This window comes from Dipodomys ordii, unplaced genomic scaffold (genome assembly GCF_000151885.1).
Source record: "Dipodomys ordii isolate 6190 unplaced genomic scaffold, Dord_2.0 Scaffold98, whole genome shotgun sequence".
Lineage (NCBI taxonomy): Eukaryota > Metazoa > Chordata > Mammalia > Rodentia > Heteromyidae > Dipodomys > Dipodomys ordii.
In genome coordinates this window covers 3111809-3136500 of record NW_012267314.1, presented here as the reverse complement: position 1 = coordinate 3136500, position 24692 = coordinate 3111809, and the positions used below count along the sequence as shown (strand labels likewise).

At 39.7% G+C, this 24692-nt stretch overlaps 1 protein-coding gene across 2 annotated transcripts; it reads left to right on the top strand.

Moving 5' to 3' along the window:
* The first annotated feature begins 18151 nt into the window (after positions 1-18151).
* Vip (vasoactive intestinal peptide) lies at positions 18152-22978 on the top strand. 2 transcript variants are annotated; one of them, XM_013026966.1, is made up of 5 exons: positions 18152-18262; positions 20270-20392; positions 21324-21428; positions 21707-21838; positions 22926-22978. In XM_013026966.1, exons 1-5 carry the CDS (start codon positions 18156-18158, stop codon positions 22969-22971), a joined length of 513 nt encoding a protein of 170 aa, XP_012882420.1. In that variant the 5' UTR covers positions 18152-18155; the 3' UTR covers positions 22972-22978. The 2 variants fall into 2 exon arrangements, with proteins under 2 accessions (XP_012882420.1, XP_012882421.1); XM_013026967.1 differs by having other exon boundaries at positions 18156-18262; positions 21710-21838; positions 22926-22971.
* The last annotated feature ends 1714 nt before the right edge of the window (positions 22979-24692 follow it).

The window sequence follows — 24692 nt, the reverse complement described above, 5'->3', positions numbered from 1 at the left end:
GAAGGACAGCGCCCAGGCCCAGAGTTCAAGCCCCACAACCAACCACAAAACAACAACAACAAAAAGATAGCCTTTGACCGTATTGTCATTTTCCTGATGTTAATCCTCCCAATCCAGGAGCATGGGAGGTTTTTCCACTTCCTTAGTTCTGCTTTAATTTCCTTTTTCAGGTTTTTAAAGTTTTCATCGCAGAGGTCCTTCACTTCTTTGGTTAATTCCTAGGTATTTTATTTTTTGTGGGGCAATTACAAAAGGAGTTGCTTTTCTGATTTCAGTCGCGCTCTTCTCATTATTAGAATATAGGAAAGCCAATGATTTTTGACGGTTAATTTTATACCCTGCTACTTTACAACTTTTGGGGGGGAGGAGGTGTGGAGGTGGGGTAGGAAGGGATAGTGGGAGAACCACAAAGGAGGGGTAAGAATGCACTCATTACCTTACTCATGTGACTAATCCCTCTGTACAGCACCTTACAATAAAATAAAATTATAAAAAAGAGAAAGCCAGCGATGTAGAGAAGCGGTGTGGAGATTGAAGGCCAGAATGGTACAGCTAAGAGCCAGGGAACGCCTGCAATCGCAGACCGGGGGAGGCTAGGACAGAATGCTTCTGGTAGCATCTCAGGGTGAGCTCTAGGAGAGCCATTAGTGTCTTTACAGCTCCTTCTTGTGTGTGTGTGTGTGTGTGTGTGTGTGAGAGAGAGACAGACAGACAGAGACAGAGACAGAGAGACAGAGAGAGACAGAGACAGAGAGCATGTGTGTGGGGGGTGTTTAAGTATCCTATAAACACTTGGTCAGTCTCTCTTTAGTCCACATGGTATCTCTGCATTAGGAAACCATAAAATAAACAATTACAATTGATTTTTTTTTCTAACAAATGCCTTGGGAAAAGTGAGTTTCACAGAGTAAGCTCTGAATGGAATTCTATGAAGACTAGCCTTACAAAGGGGTTTCAAACTGCTGCTGTCTGGGGTGTGGTCTTCTTGAGACTTTCTGGCCCATTTTAACTTCTGTCCTGGTTGTTAGGTAGCTGGGTTTATTTTTCTTTTTTAAACAGATTTGTGATGTGAAGCATGCTAATGTTACATTATTTTCTTAGCATAAATTAACCACACAAAGGCTTTTCATTGTAATATTTCCATGCATGCAGAAGCTGACAGCTTTTTCAAAGCTACTCTGTAGCTGGCAGGGTGTGGGGCTGAGGATAGAAGGCTAAAGTTCATCAAGCTCACCATCACCTCTCTGGGGTAACTGCCTCTTGTGTTGTGCAACGTTTTAATTTCCACAGGACTGGAAAAGTGAAGGTGCATCAGCAGCACATCCACTGGCTCTTTTATTGGTTTGAATTCAAGGCCTTGAGTTTGCTAAATCAAGTGTTCTACCACTTGAGCCAAATCTGTCTGCCACTCTTTCTTCCTTCCTTCCTTCCTTCCTTCCTTCCTTCCTTCCTTCCTTCCTTCCTTCCTTCCTTCCTTCCTTCCTTCTTTCTTTTCTTTCTGTGGATTGTGGAGTTTGAACTCTGGGCCTGGGCGCTGCGCCTCAGCTGTTCAGCTCAAGGCTAGCGCTCTACCACTTGAGCCATAGCACCACTTCTGGCCTTTTCTGCTTATGCGGTGCTGAGGAATCGAACCCAGGGCCTCATGCATGTGAGGCAAGTGCTCTACCACTGAGCACATTCCCAGCCCCAAGGGAATTCTTCTTTTGAGGAGACCGTCAGTCACGTTTTCCACATGTCTGAACATTTGTAATTATCATTTAAGTAGCTATACAAAGGAGGCGTCATTTCACCAAGTGGTTTACGAATAAAACTCATCTTGATCGACGCTATCCCTTTCATCCTTCTCCCTCCTGTCTCCCAGCAACACCCCTTCCCCCACTCTTCTTAATTTTGTAGACTATACAGTGGATTCTTGAATGCATTCTCCCCTCTTCTCTTCTTTCATCTACCACTTTCCCCTTGACTCTTCCTCATCCCTTTTAAGTGCCTGATTCCTGGTGTTTATTTGACTCTACTGTATTTCAGTTCATACATTTGTATACACTTGCATGCCACCCAAGTGCACTGAGTAAGAGCCAGAGAGCAAAGGATACATGCTTTCTCTGATATGTGGACGCTAGGCTTAGCTTAAAACCTTGTAAGTCAATACGTTAGGTGGTATGCAAGTGCTTTGACATTTTTTTAGGAGAACATTTTCATTCTATTGAGTTAATTCTACCCTAAGGTTTTTGCATAAGTGGTCTGAGTCTGGCCTTTGACGTTATCTTCCTGAATGATCTTTGATTGCTCACTCAGGCATATTGTAGACACACCGTCTCATCGAATCTTGTGCTATCTTGGCCAAATCAAATCTGTAAAGTTCACTTGCAATTTAATGTATTGCTTTTGAGTCATCTTGACATTTTGACTTCATAAGTGTAAACTGAAAACTGCATTTACTGGACATTTGTTTTTTTAAGAAAATAAAACAACATATGCCAGATCTGCAATCCACGGATGCTTAATTCGATTAGGCAAGGTTATGAGGTAATGCTGCTGAGAGACGATTGTACAAAGGAAATTTATCTCTAATATTCTTGTGGCACATAAGAGACTGAGCTATGTCTAATGCGAGGAGAAGGCATCAGGGAGACATGCAAGCGATTGGAGTGGAGCGCAGAATTTTAAGAGGCAGCCAAGAGAGAAGTGTCGAGTGTGAATGGGGCGTAGGGAACATTGTAAAAGAACTTGAGGAAAATCTTGCCTTTATTTTAAGGTTCTAAACACTGTATGTCATGGCTTGGGTTGCTGAGCCTATATTAAGAAATCAGTGGGCCCAGTGTGGTAGCACATAACTGAAATCCCCGTTCGGAGAGGTTGGACCGGAAGCTTGCAAATTTGAGGCCAGCCTGAGCTATATAATGAAAACCTACCTCAGAAAAAAATGGCAATGCATACTGGCAGGAGTTAAAGATACTACTCTCTGAATATGTCATAGTAGATGCTGCCTGATTTTGTGCTAATACTGACAGGAGAATGTTCTCTAGATCATGCTTCATGCTAGTGAATTTTGGAGTCTATTGTGAACTGTTGTAACCAAATGGAGCCAGTCCCATTACTTTATTTATATTATCATTTGATTCCACCCATGCATGTTGATACTTAGTTGTAACCAAAATAACTACATAGAGGTAGAGAATAGTCTTGTTTTGAGTATTCTTTCATCCTAAGGTTAAGGAGTTTTGGCAAATGCTAGACTAAGAACATAATTCAGTGGTAGAGTGCTTATAAATGGTGGAAGGCCTTAGGTTTGATCCCCGGAATCAAAGGAAGGTGAGAGGAGGAGGAAGACAAATGGGAGAATGGCAGGGGAAGGAGAAAAGGAAAGAGGCAGAGGGAAACTAGTTTTAGCGATTAACAGTCTGTAACCGTCAACAAATCACATGAATTGCTAAAATAATTTTCATCACATTTTCTGTCTCATTCTAAATTTTCTAATATCTCATAGGACATTAAAAGAACAAAGCTTCAAATATTTATGGCTTACTTGGAAAAAATTGGATGCAAAGGAAAATGGAATTGTTAAAATCATTTCTCTCTTCTTTTTCCTCCTTGATTCTACCTTTTATTTTTGTATTGTTATACCATGTTTTTTTTTAAGATTTCTAGATATGGTCATACAGGGAAGGAAAGGGGATCAATGAAATGGTGGGACAAAGGACAAAGAGAAACCTATGCAACCTCAATACTTACAAGACAACATGTTGGAAATGATCTGTATAACTTGGGGGCAGGGATTGGGGAGGTAGGGAAAGAGGGAGAAAAATGAGGGAAGGGTAACAAGTTAGACAAGAAATGTAATCACTACCTTACTTGTGTAACTTTAACCTCCTTTGCACATCACCTTAACAATAATTTTATTTTTAAAAAGTGGGTATGAAGTTAGGCCAGGAGAAAGTAAGGTAGAACCAGTAATAAGGTCAGTGGCCAAACAGCAAATCCTTGCATTACAAATACTTAACAACTACGGACCACAGATTGAGCTCTTAGCTATTGAACTATGAATCTGAAGAAAGGCAAAGGAACAGATAGATCAGTCACAGTGCCCATGGGGTAGATCCAAATCGTCGGTTCAAGAATGAGAAGAGCAGGTTCTGAGTATAAGCCATAGCAATCACAGTTTGATTTTATCATAAAGCAGAACTATGAGATGCAATCCAGAGTCCTAAATAAATCTCCTTAGGGTAATGAAAGCAAGCAGTTTTATGACGGAGTTTTTCAGTGTAGGCAGCCATCCTCATGAACAAAAACATCAGCAGATATACTCCTACTGAGATAAATAGTCCCATAACCTTGAGTTAGGCAGCGTTTCAGTGAAAGATTTCTACATCAACAGTCTTTCCTAACCAGATTGAAAAGCCCTAAAGACATCATCAGATAACTTCTGAGAAGACATCGAGCAATCCTGTAAGTTGTGGATAGCATGGGCGGGTGTGGCGTATTCTCCTGAGCGACAGGGTTTGTTAGGTTTTCATCGGAAGGATTTTTCCTCAGAAAAGTTTGAGAAGGGAAGAGGCTGAACCTCCATGACGAAGACCTTTTCAAAAGCAAACTTGACACACGTGTGTGTGATCATGGCCTTACAGAGTATGCTCGCCACCTACTTCTCAGAATGAAGGAAATTCTGTTTGTCACATTCATGAGGGCAAATGCGCACTCTAACTATCAGCCAATGAGAACAGACTTGATCTCCTCTCATGAAAGTGATGATGCTGATTGAGGGCTAACTGGGAGAAAAACGTCCTTCATTAGCGTTAGGGGTGAGCACCCTTGTCTTCTTAGGAAAGACGGAGATTTTCACAAGAAATGATGAAAGCTGGGTTCCAAATCGTAGTATAGAAATTCCAAATTTTTAACCTATCGCGTGTCCATAAGTTCTTATCATAGGGATTTTCAAAGTGGTTGCAACCAAACCTATCTTAAACATTACAGAAGAAACCAAGACTCATGCCTGTCCTTCCCTGACATAACTGTAGAGAGATCAGTGAGGGATCAGCATGCCACAGAGCACAGGAGAGCCAACATTTTTGTCTTCTGAAATGCAATCTGGAAGGGTAATGGGTACTTAAACTACTTTTGCTGAAAAGCCCTGACTCCTTACTTGAACCCACAAATTAACCACAACATATATATATATATATATATAAGTTTGGCAACCCTTACTCCATTTTTATATACCTTGTTCCAAGACATTCACTTTGTAGCCATTTTAGAATCTAGAAGGGGCAGAACTTATCTAATAACATCTTTACTGGGTGGGGTGGATAGGTGGAGGTGGGGAGTGGATGGAAAACCTGCCCCCAAAGAAAGGAACAACGAAACCTCTCTAAGAAAGACCATCGACTCATTTCGGAGGTAATGAGAATTTGTTTATCTTCACCAGGTTGCTTCTCGCAGGTGGTGAAAGTGACAAGGACATTTCCAGAATCTCTCTCAAAAGCATCCACATGACTTTAATCTCTGCTCCAATGCTTTGCCTCAATCTCAAACAGCTCACTGATGGATGCTGAATTATACCTGATAGGGAGACAGACCCTCTCCTTTCTGTGTCTTGAGTCCCTAGCCTTCATTCCTTATTACGTTTGTCCTTAGCATACAAGGTGGAAAATGCAACCCTAAATACAGGTTCTCTCTGGTGGAAGCTTTGTCCTTCCAGTGAGAAAGCTCTGCAAATGCGCATGCCCAGAATTTCAGGAGGAAAACACTATATCTTCAGGTGGGTCACTGAAAATGAAGGTAGATAAGGCCTCTCTTACTTCCATCCTTCAGTTCCTGAGTTCCTATTCTACTTATTGCCTGGCCGCATCTGGATGACAAAGACAGATCACTTGGAGACATTGTTGAGAAGAGCTTGGCATTCAAGAGGTGATTTGTGGCTCTCACTCTGCTGATCCCATATGGAAGAGAGATAATGGAGGCTGGTTCTTCTTTAGGGAATGTTCAGTTTTGTCATTTATTCCCCAGCCCTACTTTGGGGGGTCCTAGGGCTTGAACTCTGGCCTAGGATCTATTCTTGAGCTTTCGTGCTCAAGCTAGAGCTCAATCACTTAAGCCACAAAAGCTCCACTTTTGGCTTTTTGTGTTTATTTGGAGATAAGAGTCTCACAGACTTTCCTGCCTGAGTTACCTCTGAACCATGATCCTCAGATCTCAGCCTCCTATGTAGCCATTTTCCCCTTTTTAAATCTTAAGAACTACTGTGCATGTAAGCACAACTGCCAAAGATCACTGATATTTAGTCCTAGAAATGCAGGTATCATCAGAAGAATTGAATTCTTATCCCTGTCTCAAGAAAAAGGCTGAGAACAGTCCTTTTTCTGTATAGAGAAGAATAATTAGATTCAGAATTACTTCAATAGAAAAACTAGCTATTTTCCTTCATGGTGGTTCTTTGAGATACCCCAAAGCAAGTAGGATCAGAAAGAGAAGTTATATATATATAAATATATATAATGCTTGATTCCAGTCCTGATGCTGCTCAAACAGAGCCTCATTTGGTTGTAATTTGAGACAAGACCTATTTCCAAACAAATGTAAATTAGTGGCCTTAACTGCCAGCTAATATCATCAATACATATTAATCAGGCATCCATGGTAAATCTAGATATTCTAGCCACCAGATGGCCATACGCGCCTTCCCTGGCTTCCTGTAACTTCTGTTGACAGGGCACATCCTTTTGGCAGTGCTGGCACTCATTAGATAGCTTCAGAGTCTACCCAGAAAGAGAATCCCAATCTCAGCTCTGTTTCTGGTTCTAAGTCACTACTTGCCATTTTGGGAATGGAATTGCTATGATCTTTCAAAAGCAAGTGACAGGACTAAATCATCCTGAGTTCCTTTTAGCTGCAAATGATGGTTTCATCAATCAGAAATTAGGACACTGTATTTATGGATGATATGATCTTATTCTGAAAACACCACCTCCAAGCTCCTAGAGTGAGCTGATCAATAACTTTGAGAAAGTAGCAGGACACAAAATTAACTCACAAAAATCAGTAGCTTTTTTATGTACCAACAATGAGAGGGAAGAGAGAGAGAGAAAGACAGAGAGAGACAGAGAGAGACACAGAGAGACACAGAGAGACAGAGAGAGAGACAAAGAGAGAGACAGAGAAATCAGAAAAACAATTCTATTACCAATAGTCTCAAAAAAAACCCAACTAGAAATAAACCTAACCAAGGAAGTGAAGGGCCTCTATAGAGTTCTAATAACAAACACAGCTTGGTGCTGGCACAAAACAGGTCTGAAGACCAACAAAATAGACTGGAAGACTCAGAAACAAACCCATATACTGACATCCAACCAATATTTGACAGGGAAGCCAAACATAATGTTGGCAAAAAGACAGCCTCTTCAAAAAATGTTGTTGGGAAGACTGAAATTGAATTTCTGTCAGTTACTTTGCACCACTATCATCTCAAAATGGGTCAAAGACCGCAATGTCAGACCTGAAATCTTGAACTATTATGGGAAGGGCTGAGGGGAGAAACAGAATTTATTGGCATATGCAGGAACTTGCTGTGTAGAGTTCCAAAGGCTCAGCAAATTGGAGGGAATCAATAAATGGGAAAACTAAAAAGTTTCTGCACAGCTAAGGACATACTTACTAAACTAAGAAGGCAGCTTACATAGTAGGAGATTTTTACCAGTTTTATATCCAACAAAGGCCTAATATGCAGAATATCCAAGGAGCTCAAGAAACTAACCTGCCCCCACCCAAATCAATAACTAATTAATAAATGGGCAAAAGAGCCAAATAAAGACATCTCATTTAAAAAAGATTAGCCAATAAACCGACGAGGAAAGACTTCACATCCCTGGAAATGCAAATCAAAATAACACTGAGATTCGATCTCCTCCCAGTAAGATTGACCAGCATCAAGAAAACAGTTTTCTATAAACAGCAACAAATAATGCTAGTGATATAGGGGGAAAGTGACCCTATTACACTATTGGTGGGAATGTAAACTAGTATAACGACTCTGGAAGGTTATTTTGAGATTCCTTAAAATACTAAGCATAGAACTACCATAATCCAGTGATACCACTCCTGGGCATCTACCTAGAATATTACAAGTTAGGATATGGTAAGAAAACTTGTTCATCCATATTTGTTGCTGCATTAATTATGATAGCCAGGTACTATAATAATCCAGGTGCCCTAAAACCAATGAATGGATTAAGAAAATGTGGTACAGTATCCTGGTTTGTAATTGTCTGGGTGAATGACCAGGACCAGGATACAGTAAAGCCACCAGCACAACCATGTTCATTGCAGCACTATTCCCCAGTGCCAAGGTATGGAATCATCCAGTGACCTTGCAGTGCATGGATGGATCAAGAAAACGTGGCATATATATATATATATATATATATTTATTTATATACAATGGAATTTTACTTATCCATTAGAAAGAATGATGTTGTACCATTTGTAAAGAAATGGAAAGAACTGGAAGAAATTATGTTAAGTAGTGAAGTAAGTGAGGTACAGACATATAAAGGATGAATTTTTTTATATGTGGAAACTAGATATAGCATTAAACTTACAAGTAAATATGTTGGGTGGTATGGAAGTATCCACAAATGTATTAACTGAAATATGGGTAGATGCAAGGTAGAACTCAAATGGTACAATTCCTAAGAAAGGCAAAGTCAAAGTTGGGCAAAATAAAACACAGGAAGCATGTGGGGTGAGAAGAGAGAAGGGATAAAGATGGGAAGAAGGGGAGAATGAAGTTAAACATCCAATGTATATCCTACAAAATTAGGAAGAGTGAAGAAGGGGTGGGTAGGAGAGAGATGGATGGGAAGATTGACAAAGATATATTTTATTCATAAACTGCTTTGTTAAATGCCAACTCCTTTGTACAACTACTTAAAGATAGTTTTTAAAAGACTTTAAAAAAGAGCTGGGCATTGGTGGCTCATGCCTGTAATCTTAGCTACTCAGGAGGCTGAGATGTGAGGATCGAGGTTCAAAGCCAGCCACAGAAAAGTCTGTGAGAGGGCTGGGAAGGTGGCTCAGTGGTAGAGTGCTTGTCTTGCATGCCTGAGGCCCTGGGTTCGATTCCTCAGCACCACATAAGCAAAAAGAAAAAGCCGGAAGTGGTGCTGTGGCTCAAGTGGTAGAGCACTAGCCTTGAGCTGAAGAGCTGAGGGACAGCAGCCAGGCCCCACAACCGGACCCCCCCCCAAAAAAAAGAAAAGTCTGTGAGACTCTTATCTCCAATAAGCCACCAGAGAAATGGAGGTGGGGCTGTGGCTCAAGTGGTAGAGCAATAGCCTTGAGCTGAAGAGCTGAGAGATAGCGCTCAGAGTTCAAGCCCCATGACCAACCCCCACACACACACCAAAAAAAATGGAATTTTACTTATCTAACAGAAAGTATAATGTGTCATTTTCAGGAAAATGGATAGGCTTAGACAACATTATGTTAACTGAAGAAGACAAGTGGAGAGACAGATGGCGCATATATTCTCTTATATGTGAAAGTTAGAGCTAAAATACAAATGTACGTGATAATATACACCAGGTCGTATCATCTACACACAAACAAATTGACTAAAGGATGGTATATACTTAGGATCCAATAAGTCCTTTGAATAACTAATGAACTGAACCATTAACACAATTAATTATGGAGATGCTGTAGGGAGGAATGGGCGGATGGTGGGGCTCACAAATGGAGGGAGGAAGGCTGAGCAAATATAGTCATTATATTCAATGTACATTATGTGAAAATTGAACTATGTAGCTTGAGGACAGGGATGGGAGGGGCAGATGGGGAGAAAGACAGGAGGGACCACATTGATCAAGATGCTTGTACTTATCACCCGACTTTAGAATGGAAACCTCTTTGTATAACTACTTAACGTAGTCACTGTTTTTGATTCTGGTACCCCGTGTCTTGCCTGTATGTATGTTTATCTGATTGGGGGAAGGAAAAAGGAATAACAAAATGGTGAACAAGGACAAAGGGTAAACCAATGCAACAGTGATCCTCACAAGACACTAGATTGGAGATGAACTTTACAATTTGGTGGGGGAGTTGGGGTGGGAGGAAAAGGGGGAGAAAAACGAAGGAGAGAGTAACAATGTTTGACAAGAAATGCAGTCATTACCTTACTCATGTAATGGTAACCTCTCTGTACAGAAACTTTACAACAAAATAAAATAAAGTCTAAAAACATAAATGAAAGGGCAGCACAGAAACGGAGGCACAATAGGTGAACAAATGAATCAGTGGCACACACTAGGTACTATGTGGGAAATGAACTGTACCACCTGTGGGTAGGGATGGGAGGGAAAATCTCAGAGAGGGAAGGAATGACATTGACCAAAAAGAAACATACGCATGAGCCAACTTATGTAACTGTAACCACTCAGTACATCACATTTATAACAACAAAAAAGGGGGGAAAAACCTTTAAAAAAAGCAATACATAAATTTTTTTAAAAAAGAAAGTAATTAGGATATTGGTCTTCCAGACTGCCAAATGCAGTGAAATAATTTCAGATACAGGGTATTAGTGTGGTAATTAAGGGAGGAGAAGAAAGAGGGGGAGGAGCAGGGGGAGGAGGAGGAGGAGAAGGGGGAGGAGCAGGAGGAGGAGAAGGGGGAGGAGCAGAAGGAGGGGGAAGGGGAGGGGGAGGAGGAGGCCACCAAGGGCGAAGAATCCATCAAATAAGCCCTAGCTCTTGCTTCCTAGACAGTGAGAGTTCCTTGCCTGGGCCAGGTGCCGGGAGCTCCAAGGAGGTAGAGAGGTAGGGGTTGGGTTTGCCTCTGGCCTCCTTTGAGGTTTCCCTCCCGAGAGAAGCTACTGGAGGGAGTCCCTGGCCAGGCTGTGGGTGGGGATTCAAGCAGAGCGTTGACCTTTTCTCTGGACAAGTCTTGGCGATCGATCTGAGCTTGTTTCTGGAAAGGACTCGGGTGGTGTCCAGGGCCTAAGTGGCCTTCAACTCTGTCTTTCAGTCACAACCTTCAAAAATCAATTGCTCAGAACTCTGACAGAGCCCGCTTGGGGCTAAAAGGATCTTCCACCAAGCTTCTACAATGATTAATTTACAGATGATTCCAACCAGGAAGCCCATGTCAAAGCTAGAGGCCAGGTGGAATAGCCCAGGGGGCCATGCGGTGGACAGGGCAGCCCCGCCTCCATCTTCCACTCGTAGAGCAGAGCTCAGCGTTACCAGGACTCCGTCTCAGCATCGGTTTTCAATTAATTTAGATACTAAATAAGATGTAGGACCTTTGCTCCTCTTAGTCAAACTATGATTGCCCCAAATTCAAAGTCATTTGTAAACTAAAAGCACAGATATCCACAGGACACACAGCATGAGGTACCAAAAATGATTTCATTCCACAGCCTGTGCTCTGATTATCATCTCCTCCGTTACCACAGAAAATAGAATCCCACTCCTGTCTGAGTGGATGCAGTATTTCTCAGCTGTAAGTATCTATCTTCTCAGAATTGCCCTCCTCCCTTCCTACCTTTATTGCCCCTAAGTAGCATCTTAGCTTCTGGAAGTTGCTTGGAACTTGGGGGACTTGCACTGACCGGACGAGAAGGTCATCATCCATTTGCTCCAACAGCCAATGAGAGCTGGGCTCTGGGTAGAGCCACACGTGAACACTGGACAGGTTGCCCAACATGGGGCCCTTGGCAGCCCCTTCCTCGCTGTAACCTGCGGGTGGCATTTGAGGTCTACCCCAACAGAGCACAGCACTCACTTCCTACACTGTGGCCTAGAGTGTCTCCAAGCTTTGCTATTTCTTGTAGCAGTGTTCATTTCAATGCACAGCATAATAGAGCAGGGTTGGACCGTCCATTCGTCAATCCACACATAAATTCCCACCAATGGGGAACAACACAACTAATGTATATGTACATACTCTCTTCACTCACTTTCACCTTATAATGTCCTAGCCATTGACCCAATAAGATGATAAGAAACCTGGAAAACAAATTCCAACTTTTCTAGATAAAAACAATTAAAATAAACAGCTCTGATTGCTCAACATTCCATTACTAATAACAAGAGATTCAACTTGGTTGGAGCTTTATTCCTTGTAGTCTATGGCTGTCCTCTCCTTAGGGTGCTTCTGGACTCACCCCTAGAAGAAGGGGAAGGGGCTCGTGGAGGGGACTCGCTCTCGCTTTCAATGCCTGGAGGACCCTCAGTCCGTCCGCCCTCATCATTCCCCCCCCCCACGTCCCGTCTCTGATAACCAGTACTGTGCCCTCATCTTCCTGCAATCAACGATTTGGGATTCCACACTTCCATGAGTTCCTGTGGCATTGTCTTTCTGTTCCTGGCTTATGTCACTGAACACAACAGCTTCCCTTTCCATCCATTTCTGCCAAAACATTGAAGAAAACATAAATTTAAAAAATTAACAGAAAATGATAACTTAAAAAATAAACTAAAAAGAAATAAATAAATGCCCAGGACTTGCTCTTGTGGACCAGGTTTCAAAACCAAAACCAACCCCCCCCAAAAAAACAACAAAGTAGTTTATGAATACAGTGCATCTTGATCAATGTCACCTATTTTGATTAAAAATTTTTAAGAGTATGTATGCATATACTTTATATTAATTCTAAGTAAATATTAATTATATTAATAAATCAACATTATATAATCATACTAATAAAAGGAATATGTGTGATTATATTAAATAATTACTATAATTACATGAATATTAGTCATGATTATTATAAATAATATATTCTTTAAATGTGTTTTAAAATTCCTTTTAATACACATTACAAATATTGTAAATATACATATGATATACAGATATACTCAAATATGTATCAGATATGTGTATGCTTAGTATATGCATCAATGCAGAGCATATTATGTATTATATGCATTTTATATAATTGTAGTTACCCATAACTATACATAGCTTATTATGTATACTGTATCACATTTATTGATTGTGTAAAGTTACGGACACACACAGGTACATACACAAAAAGCATGTATTTCCCAGTGCAATGCAGCTATGGAAACCGATAGGATCTGTTCATATTAAGGCCAATTCTTATGATTATCTTTCCAAACAGGAAGCTCCAGAGCAGAAACTGGCAGACGTATGTTAGTCCAGAGCACAGGAGTGGCGGCTCTGGGTGCGCACGGCCTTGCGCAGTGCTGGCTGCAGCTCCACTGTCTCGCCAGGCGCACAGGGCGCGGCGGAGCGCACCGGGCCAGCCTCTCCGCGTCTCCTGAGCGCAGTCGGTGCGCTCAGGGCTGCCTGGCCTCCGACTCCCACGTGTCACAGCTACTCCTCATTTTTCAACTACTTCAACATACAGATGGCGTTCTCCCTTGAGAGCCATGCACGCAGAGGGCTTTGCCCAGTGGCCTGTGGGCACAGTGCCACCTCCAAGACGGACAGAGGCACGCGCAGGGCTGGCGGTGAGTTAGGCAGCCCAAGCCTATGCTCTCTCTCATTCACACACACACACACACACACACACACACACACACACACACCTGTGTGCACAGCTGAGACGCATCCTCCCTACCAGCAATAAGGACCCCAGCCCCACACTCTCTCTCTCTCTCTCTCTCTCTCTCTCTCTCTCTCTCATTCAAACACACACACATCTGTGTGCACAACTGAGACCCATCCTCCTTAGCAGCCCCACGGTAGCTCTTAGCAGTTAGAACAGCAGCTCTTAGCAGTTAGAACACAAAGATGACTCTAAATTCTGCATAAGCCTCAACTCTTCCATCTCACCTTTCTACACAGAGCACATTTGGGCTGAGAATGTGGGTTCTCTGACCCCGACATTGACTCTGTTGGTGGAACGAAGGGAGGAGGAGATGTGACTGTTTTTGCGGCTCTGTCTGGCATGTTAGCAGCAGCCGCACCGACGACAGCGGTAGCTGCAGAACCTCCGTTCCTGCTGGAAAGCCTCCTCCCACATCAAGATTAGAAGGCGCAGCTTCCACCCACTTCTGACTACACTTAACTACCCACCACTTGAGTGACTGGGGTGGGGCTGAGAAGGTGGCTCAGTGGTAGAGTGTTTGCCTTGTATGTATGAGGCCCTGGGTTCAATACCTCAGCACCACATAAGCAGAAAAAGCCAGAAGTGGTGCTGTGGGTCAAGTGGTAGAACACTAGCCTTGAGCTGAAGAGCTGAGGGACAGTGCCTAGGCCGAGTTCAGGCCCTACTACTGGCCAATAAACAAAAAACACAAAAACTTGAGTGACTGGGGAAATTTGCTTAGACACTCTGGGCATCAGTTTGCCTAAATTTGTAGATGAAGCTTTTTGTTTGCCTGTTTATAGATTTCTTTTCCCGGTGAAGATGAAAGAGAGTTCTTCTTGTTACAAACAATGCTTTGCTGAGAAACTGGAGGAGATAAAATTTTGTTGGAGGTGTGGGAAAATTCCAGAAAGATGTGTGAAGTAGGGATTAAGCAGATTTCAACAATATTTATTGAGTCTTATGGTAATTCAGTATTTTGGATAAATTCAACTATAGTCTTTTGTTTTAAAATTATTTTCTGGAAGCTTCCCCCCACAAGTCAGCCGGTTAAATGGCATGTGGTTTAGTTTCTCTATCTATCTATCTATCTATCTATCTATCTATCTATCTATCTATCTATCTATCTATCTATTTTTTGTCAGTCATGGGGCTTGAACTCTGGGCCTGGGCACTGTCCCTGAGCTCTTTAGCTGAAGGAAAGAGTTCTACCACTTGAGCCACAGCACCACTTCCCATTTTCTGGTGGTTAATTGGCAATAAGAGTCTCACAGACTTTCCTGCCTAGGCTGGCTTTTCTCTACGATACTCAGATCTTAGCCTCCTGAGTAGCTAGGTTTACAGGTGTGAGCCACCAGCACCCAGCTAGTCTCTATTTCTTTGAAAACAAGAAATACAATTCCATAAAAGCTGTGAATTAAGATTTAGAACCTGCAGGTGGTGCTATAATTCCATTTTGAAATGGTTCTGCTTTCCTTGTTCAACTTGTGCCAAAAAATGGAGGTCTTTGATTTGTTTGGTTTTTATTCAGAGGTAATAGAATTGAACTATTTTGCATCTTTACTTTTGTGTTTTATTATTGTAATGGTAGAAATTGTCTTTACTATTAGAGAAATCTACAACAGTCACTCTTGGTGAATGCTTAATGCTTGCTTAGACCAAGTAATAATCAACTTTTATGTCTTTTTTTTCTTCTGGCTTCCCTTTCAGCATTGATTTGTCTGTGGCTTCTAATCAGCTTACGTTGCTGTTGCTGTTCTTAAACAAAATTGCTGCTCTGAGAATTGGGTGGCAAAGAGCTCAGGGGAAACAACTCCATAAGAGGACCATTTCAACCTTTAGTTTGTAATAATCAGTTAAAAAAAAAGATTTCCTGGAATTAAGCCACAGGAACTCTGGCTTAAGTCAGAGCTGTCAACTCGGGAACAAATTTCCAGACATTTTAAAATTTAATTCATTTAATTTTTCTTGTAACTGGATTAGAAAATATGATTAAGTGCAGCAAGATATTCTTTTACTGGATCAGTCTAACTCTGAAAGCAGCAAATAGATCCTAAACTCTTAAAGTAGAAAAAAGGAAGAAGGCTTTGGAGTTGTGTTCTCTTTAGGAATGAATGTATTTTAGAAAATACATGCCAGATTTTTTTAAATAAATAAATAAAAGGAAGGATAGCATTTTGCCTTGTTTCCTATGAAGTTCTTCAGATAGCTGCATTTTTATCGTAAATCCTCATTGAATGTGTGCTAGGAGTTAAAAATTCACAAATAGAAATGAACTATCAAAGTGCTGTTTGAATGTTTTTCAAATAATTCTTTGAGGCAAACTATCTGCAAAGTGATTGAGTCAGGAATGTTTGAACAAACACTGATGTGGATGTGTGTATTGGAGTGGGGATGGGAAATTCGAAATAATTCAATGTACAATAAGAATAATTTTTAAAGAGGAAGACAATCGCAGTCACTGGGGGCATGCTGGCAAAAAATCATTTTAGGACCATTTAATATTGTGTATGTTAAATGAATTGGTAATTACATTTTATACACACATGAAATAGCAATACTGTGATTGTTTTATATAAGATTGTCCATATTATACTATCTCAGAGAAAACCTTTGCTGAACCTTTTCCCCCTAGGATTAGCTTTACATAAAGGAAGTGTATTGACAAGAAATGTGAACATTTACTTCTGGTAGCTTTTAAAATTAGGATAGATTTCAGGAAAGACTAAGTCAGGTCTACATCAGTAGTACAAAAGAAAAAAGAATAAAATGGGAGAACTGATGCTTTGTAATAAAGGAGAATACCACACCCTAAGCATTGTGAACAGGATTTTTTTGTTTTGTTTCCATCTCTGTTTCTGTATGCAGTCCTTACTTTTCAGAAGCAGTCCTAAGCCCTAGCTTTCACATGACAACTCTTCCCTAAATTCACTGCAACTAATTCACTATTAAGGCATTTCCTACTAATTTGATACCTCTGTTTTAAAAGTGGTTTTCCTCTTTTTATCTTACATCTCAAAGTTACTCACTATCAATTTATATAAATCAGACATGACGACAATTTAATCTGAACTTCAAGACCTATTCATCCCATGAGATTACGACTGTGACGTCTTTCAGGGAGCTTTGTGATTGCTCAGCCCTAAACGCCAGTCCTATAAAACGAGGGACGTTGAAATGCTGGTCAGGGTGGACTGCAGAGCCAAAGCTGCCAAGAGCAGCCAACCCTTCACTAGTACCAGGGGCTGAGCACTGGTGGAGCCAGTCCAGGCCTTGCAGGACTTCAGCACCCAGGACAGCTCTCCAACACGCCTCAGAAGACAAGACTCTTCAGAACACCATACTTTGCAAGGTAGGTAGAAACTTTTCCTTTCTCCTTTTTCTTTTCCTGCATCTGGAACTTTTCTCAGAAGATATTGAATTTTCCTCCCTCTTGAAAAGAATTGTACAATGTTCCTCTTTTGCAATAGCAAAAGATAACTTTCTCTAGTCACCTTGTAAGAATAGAAATGTATCAATTTCTTTCATAGAAATGGGTTTTCTGACTGATTATGGTTGGAAGGTTCTTTATCTTGCTGACTCCTTTACTAAGTCTGATTTTAAAAAAATAACACACTCAAGTAGGTTTTGTTTGCTTGTGTAGAGGTTTTTGATGGAAGGACCTGGCATATTTGTTGTTAAGTTCTCAACTTAAAGAACTATTTTATGTGTTGATTAAGTGAAACTAAATCTAAGGGATTAAAGAAAAAACTTAAAGAATTAAGTTTCAAATGCTTTCATTTCTACAGGCAACATAACAAAAAGAAGTAAAACACCTGCTTTTTTTAAAAAAATCTAGAAACAATTTAGAAATGAAATGTGCTAAGTGGAGCAAATGTGAGAAACACAAGCTTTGTTTTTTTAAGTATGTGTTTTTCTGACTACAGTGCAATTTGTTGCTGTGACAGGTGCTGTTCAGTGATTTGGGGGTATTCATTTTCATTCTTAATTGAGTTAAGTTGTTTTAACCCAGGCTTAAGGAAAAAAGTTCCCAGTACTACTGAAGGAATGAAAAAGAAATATTCCTGAAAAATCATTTTTATGCTGATGTGTATCTACATATCAGATTCATACACGCATCCACTTGACTACACATGCATGTATACATAATTTACCTAAGTAGCAAAGTAATTAAATAGCTACTCAAATTTTATGGCAATCAGACACTACATTTAAAGTTAAAAAATCATTTCTTGAAGCTATTATCATTACCCAAAAAGATAATAAACTTGGATGCCACAGTTCTTATAGAAATATTATCTCCCAAATGATTTCCAGGACAACTGAAGCATGACATCCAATATTCACTCGGGTCAAGTGCGTGTCTGGCAAGCGAGGGCAGCAGACAATAAGGATCCTAATTTTTATACAAACATCTGCCACTAGGAAAAATGTGGATGGGGAAGTCACCCTATCTATTGGAGTTGAGCTTTTTCTTGAGTATGAGCTTTTTCTTGAATATGAAAGTTATTCTTCCTAACTCAGAAATGCTAGATGTTTAGAATTGCACTGCTGGTGACACATGGGTTTGGAAAGCTGACGTGCTTCTCTCTGTGAAGGCGCAGGAATGGAGGCCAGAAGCAAACCCCAGTTCCTGGTGCTCCTGACACTTTTCAGTGTCTTCTTCTCTCAGACATTGGCCTGGCCCCTTTTTGGACCACCTTCTGCTCTGAGGTAAGTTTACCTGAAGGGAAATAGATTCATGTCAACTAAGAAAACCATACATTAGAACTATATTAGCTTACTTTTTCCTTCTGGTTTACAAAGATGGTTGACTTCCAGTCAGCTACTTGAACATTCCCTGGGCTAAATGGGAACTTCCTATGTGTTTTGTTTTGGACACTGAAAGTTTTAAAATGATGTATTATTTACTTCAGTCTTTTTATGACTGTATTGAGCAAGTCATTTTTCCAACATTAAAGCAACTTGACTCTTCCAATCCTATAATTAACCTTGAAGGCATGAGAGACAGAATTAGTAGTTATTTTTGAAAGACAATCAGATCCCATTCTCAAACATGGTAGAAGGGATATTGGCTTTCATTCAAATCAGAACTAAATAAGTAATGATTTTTTTTGCACTCTAGTTTCAGTTCAGTTCAGTTTCTGGTAGGAAAATATGTCATTTTGGTTCATATTTAAGACCAGTCAATAAATGGTCATGAGATAATAGTTTATTTGAGAAATATGTATAAGTTTATGATGGTCAGAAATCGAGCTAGGAAAAACAATCACTTTTTCAGTATCAAAAATTGAGTGTTCCTTGGTATACAAAATATACACTTCCTTAGAATGTGCTTGTTGGGAATCAGAAATCCTTAGTTTTACTGTTTGTTGTGTCTTTCTAATTCATAGAACATACCACAGCTCTAAGAGATGTTTACTGCAGTAGAATAGATGTGTGTTAAACAAGTATACAGTAAATCAAAACTACATGAGTTTGAGTTTTCCTTCCAGTTTACAAACAACACTCTAGCTAAGGGTGAATGATCATTTATTTGTTTATTTGCCCATTCCTGTTTCTTTGCTCAACAGGGTGAGTGGTTGCTCAGCTGTTGGCGTTCGCTGTGAAATTTGTTTAAAGCCAACTTCTATTTCACCTTGACAATGAAAGGGAACCATTTCTCGCTGCATGGGTGCATCACAGCACACAAACAATCACACGAAGGCTGAAGGCTGCTTTGACTGTCAGGCCTCACCTCTACCATTGCCACACAAGGACCTCAAAAGCTGACCAATAGCTAAGAATCCTTGCAAGTTCACCCTACTGCTGATCATAGGCACATGTATAATTTTAAAAGTGTGCCTTACTAAAGATGTACATGCATCTACATCAGGGTCATATGTTCGATAGAGATAGATGGATAAATAGATAGACAATTATTAGTCTTACAATATAGCATGGTTTATCCCTTATTAAAGTTGTGTTAATGTATAAGATTATAAGCCAGAAGGCTCACAAAAATTTACTGGTTTTGAGTACCTACTCATAAATGGGCAGATTCTTTGGATTTTTTTTTACTTTTTTTTTTGTTTGGTCATGGGGCTTGAACTCTGGGCCTGGGCACTGTCCCTCAGCTCTTTAGCTCAAGGCAAGCACTCTACCACTTGAGCTACAGCGCCACTTCCGATTCTTTGGATTTTTATCAATACAGAGAAATGCATTATGTCTAGTAAAACTTAGAAGCAAAGCTTAGGGTTTTAGAGGGAAGAAAAGCAGTTACTATTCAGCTCTTGAAAGGTATTTTGGACAATTGATATGAAATATCACCACATACATGAATCACTGTCGGGTGTACACTGAATAGTCAATTCTTTCCAGATTATTACTTTGTTTAAAAATCTATCTACCTATTAAGTTTGACTTTACAAAGTGAATATATTCTTATTGGAGTGAATACAAGAGAGTATATTTATCTAATGCTTTGATAAGACTAAGTTAAGTAGCATTTGTGTTTGGTATATGTAGCTTGTAAGAGCTGATAGATTCTACTCTATGAGAATATAAAAACTTTACTTTTGATATTTTCATTAACCATAGAGGCCATTATCCAATTCTTACATTGTAGAGGAGTGATATTTCCCATGGTATTGGGTATCTTATTTCAAATCGTTAAAAAACCATGAGTACCAGCTTCTGAGAAAGAAGTGAATTATACTTCTACTGTGCTCCTTCTTGCAGGGCGGAAGACAGAGTCCAATTTGAAGGAGGAAATGAGCCTGACCAAGTTTCATTAAAAGCAGATGCTGACATCTTGCAAAATGCATTGGCTGAAAATGACACACCTTATTATGATGTGTCCAGGTGGGTTTGCTTTTACTGCTCTATTTCATTTAGAACATATATTTTGGAGATATACATGGACTAGTTTCATCTCACCACAGAGATAGTACTGGATCACAACACTCTATTTCTCTATTTTATGGCTCTGTTCAAGATGCTTTATATCACCTGTAACAGCTATGTGAGATTTTCGTGTAGAAAGTTTATATCCAGCTATAATGAACACATGGTTTATCTGCGTTCTATTGCATATCATTTTGACATCACGGATTGGGACAATTCTGATAAAACTATAGAATATATTATTTCCCGATGGAAGAGGAACTGAGGAAACAGACCCACCTTTATGTAAACAAAAGGTGTCTGATAGTTGCTGCTGTTTATTCATAGAAATGCTTGTCGAGAATAACTTTTCAATATAGATCAAATACCTAAGCACAAAGTATAAATGATTTCTTATTTTCTTGGAAAAGCAGTGAATAGGCTCTAAAATCTTCTTTGTCTTAAAAGATTTTTCTCCTATAAGTATTTTGGTAGAAAAAAATAAACTATACACTATATTTCTTCATTTGTGACAGTCAATGTATTTTTTCATTATCTGTACCTCCATTTGGGTAGCAGAAAAAGACACCATGGATATATGAAAACTATATACTTACACCACCATTTTATAGAAATGAATTTAAAAGAATCCTCTAGGGCATAGTAAGGAAAACTAGTTCTAAATAACTTGTTTCTTTAATTTTTCAAAGCCCAAGGCTAGAGATTCAAAATATATGCAGATACAAATGACTAGAAACTGTCCTTTGTTAGAGTATTAGAAAACTTTGCTTTCCACAATATTTTAATGGGCAGCTTTCATAAGAAGCTGATTTTTTGTTACTGTGTAAGCTAGTGTAATATTCTAGAAAACTATTTACAAAATAGAATTGTCTTTCCTTCCTTGTTTTAGAAACACCAGACATGCTGATGGAGTTTTCACCAGTGACTTCAGCAGACTCCTTGGTCAACTTTCTGCTAAAAAGTACCTTGAATCCCTTATTGGAAAACGAGTTAGGTAAAGAGAATTCATTGCTTTTATCAGCTACATTATCATTGCTCAATCTACAAATTGATCTTCCTTGTTGATAAGTTATTCATCCTTTTAAAAATCAGTTTTACTATGGATGAAGGAAATACAGTTTGTTCATTGACACCAGACATATATAAGTACTATTCATTTACAACTCCATGAGTGAATTCCAATAGACTCTATAGAAAATGGCTTGGAACATCTTGGTGTATTTGCCATTTCCTGTTAAAGCCCTTGGTTTCTGTTTTTCTCACATTTCTTAGCAGTACTATCTCAGAAGACCCTGCACTAATCAAACGACACTCGGATGCTGTATTCACTGACAACTACACCCGTCTTAGAAAACAAATGGCTGTGAAGAAATACTTGAACTCAATTCTGAATGGAAAGAGGAGGTAAAGACAGAGAAGTTGCAATGAGGAAATGACAAGTAGTCTTCAAAAGTTAAGCTACATATGGAGGCCTCTGTCTGTCTGCCTGCCTTTCTGTCTCACATACGTGTGCATGCATGTGCGCACACACACACATGCACACACACTCCTTGTTTGCGTGAGGTGGTCATTCTCAGCTGTGGGCTACATTAGGTGACCTTGAACAATTTTTTAGATACTGATGCCTGGCCGTTAACCTAGGGAAGTTGCCAGGAGTCAGTACCTATGAGGGTAAGATCTAGAGATTGGTAGCTGTTTAGGACTCTACTCCAGTTGATGCTGTTGTGCACCAGAGTTAAAATGATGGCTCCTTTAACTCTGGGAACATGTTATCAAAACTGTTGATTTTAAAAAGCATATAAAGGGCTTTTAGCAATTTAGAAATGTGTGCAGATCCCTTCAGATGCTTATCAAATTTAATCATAAAGTATTTTGTATATTTAAATTCCATACATAAGCAAACACCCCCTGCAAGTGCAGGAAGTAATCTTTTTTGTTTGTTTGTTTGTTTTTGTTTTTGTTGGTTGTGGGGATTGAACTCTGGGCCTGAGCGCTGTCCCTCAGCTCTTCAGCTCAAGGCTAGCTCTCTACCACTTGAGCTACAGTGTCACTTCTGGTTTTCTGGTGGTTTATTGGAGATAAGAGTTTCACAGACTTTCTGCCTGGGCTGGCTTTGAACCACAATCCTCAGATCTCAGCCTCCTGAATCACTAGGATTACAGGCGTGACCCACTGGCACCCGACTATCTTTTTTATTTATTTATTTTACTTTTTTTGCACATGGTGAATATTATGGATAATTCTGTTTGTGTAAGATCAGACAAGATTGTTCTTTACTCATTAAAAGACATTAATTTAATAATTTTAGATATGAAGGCTGAGGCACAAATCCATGGGTAATAAGTACTCTCAGAAATGATTGTTTTAGAACACAAACAATAGCCAGGACAGAGCAAGAAGAATCACCTAGACATTATGTGGTCACAGCTCTTCTGGAGCCTTTCTCCGGTGACAGTGTTAACATGCGCCATTTCCTCTTTCTGATCTGCAGCACTGAGGGAGAATCTCCTGACTTCCCTGAAGAGCTAGAAAAATGATGAAAAAGCTTTCTGGCCCAATGCTAAGGATTAGTGGTGAGTGTGTCTTGCGCTTTTACTGTATTCCTTCAGCTATCAGCAGAACGTACACGTAGGGAGGAGTCACTTGGTGAGAAACCTCACAGGACTAAATAGTGTTTCTACCCTGAGCCTCATCTACGGGCGCCTCTACCCAAAGTGGGCCAAACCCAGCAAACAACTAAAAATGACTCTCACAATGTTCTGTTCACATAAAAGAGACAACTTGCCATGAGCAGTTTGGTATTAGACTGGTATTTCTAATTTATTCAGCCTTATTCCTGTCCTTGTATTGAGATGAAAAACAGAGAAGCCTGATTCACACTCAGGAGAAAATCTTGCTTTCCTTTGGGGAACTATACTAGGCTGCTTTTATTAACAGTCAGTCCTATGATTGTCTGTTAGCTCTTCATTTAATTTAAGTGTGGGGAAATATCACCAAATTATAGAGTGGCTCGTGATCCTAAAACACCAAGACACTCTGGGTCTAATTGTTTCCTTTAAAATACGGTGAACATACTGCAATGAAAGTCACACATTGAGCTGTGAATTGTATTTAAGCACTAAAATCCCAGTAGCATTAACTGTAAATATGTTCTGAGTGGAGAAAGCATGCACAGATTTTTGTATTGCAAAGTGCTGGGCTGGCTATCAAAATTACTTCATATAACCATAGATACAAAATACATTGCCCCAAGATTATGGAAACATTGTTTACATTACCTCATGCAAATCTGTTTATAAAACTTGACAATGCATCACCAGACTAATGGCTAGCTTTTTTTTTTTTTCTCTGAAAGGCTATGATGGCTTCTGTTACAACTACTTAAACCCTTTTATTGCACACAACAGCCACAGATAATACATAAAATGAATGGGAGTGGCTGGTTCCAATAAAACTTTATTTATAAAACTTGAAACAGAAGGTATTTCAGTTCTCACTAGGGTCTGGAGATAAATCTCACGTGCAGGCTCAAGTTAATTTGTCATCTCATCTCAGTTCCTAGTATGGTTAGCCAAGGTTTTCAAAAGTCACAAGGTTTTCAGAAGTCACAAGGTATCTGAACGTTATCTGTTCCATTAGTTACTTTTGTCCACTGACTACCCTTCGTCTCTAAGAGAGGTGTGGAGTGAGGAACTATCTCCTCCAACAATGTTTTATTACTTGTAGACATTTGAGAGTCCTCTGCTTAAAGGTGAAATCCGCTTACATCCAACTGCTTGAAAAAATATGAATATTAAGAAGCCTTCTCTACCAAATTAAGAAAGATGATAAGCAGACTTTGTAAAATGTGAGATCCCATCTTTGTTTCTTGGGGAAAAGTGGCTTCAGACAGGTTCTTTGAGCAGGAAAGCCTGTGGGTTAGCTACTTGTGAAAGGTGTAAATACATAATTATTGATGACCAGTTAGAGAGACCTTTCACATTCCAGTTCCTTTGTGACAATCAGTCTTCTAGAAAGTGCTCTCTTGATTCTGGTAGCCATCATCCCTTGTCAGTAAAAGACAAAGACAAAAAGATGTTTACCAAACAGGTTGACAAGTGAGTGAAACTAAGACGCTGTAAATACAACTATTTTGTGCATAAAGCACTATTTTTTTTCTTTTTCAGAATTCTTGAAGGAAAACATCAATAGACAAAGTCGTTACATTTTGAGTTCTACATAAGTAATTCAAGAAAACAACTTCAATAGCAAAACCAAA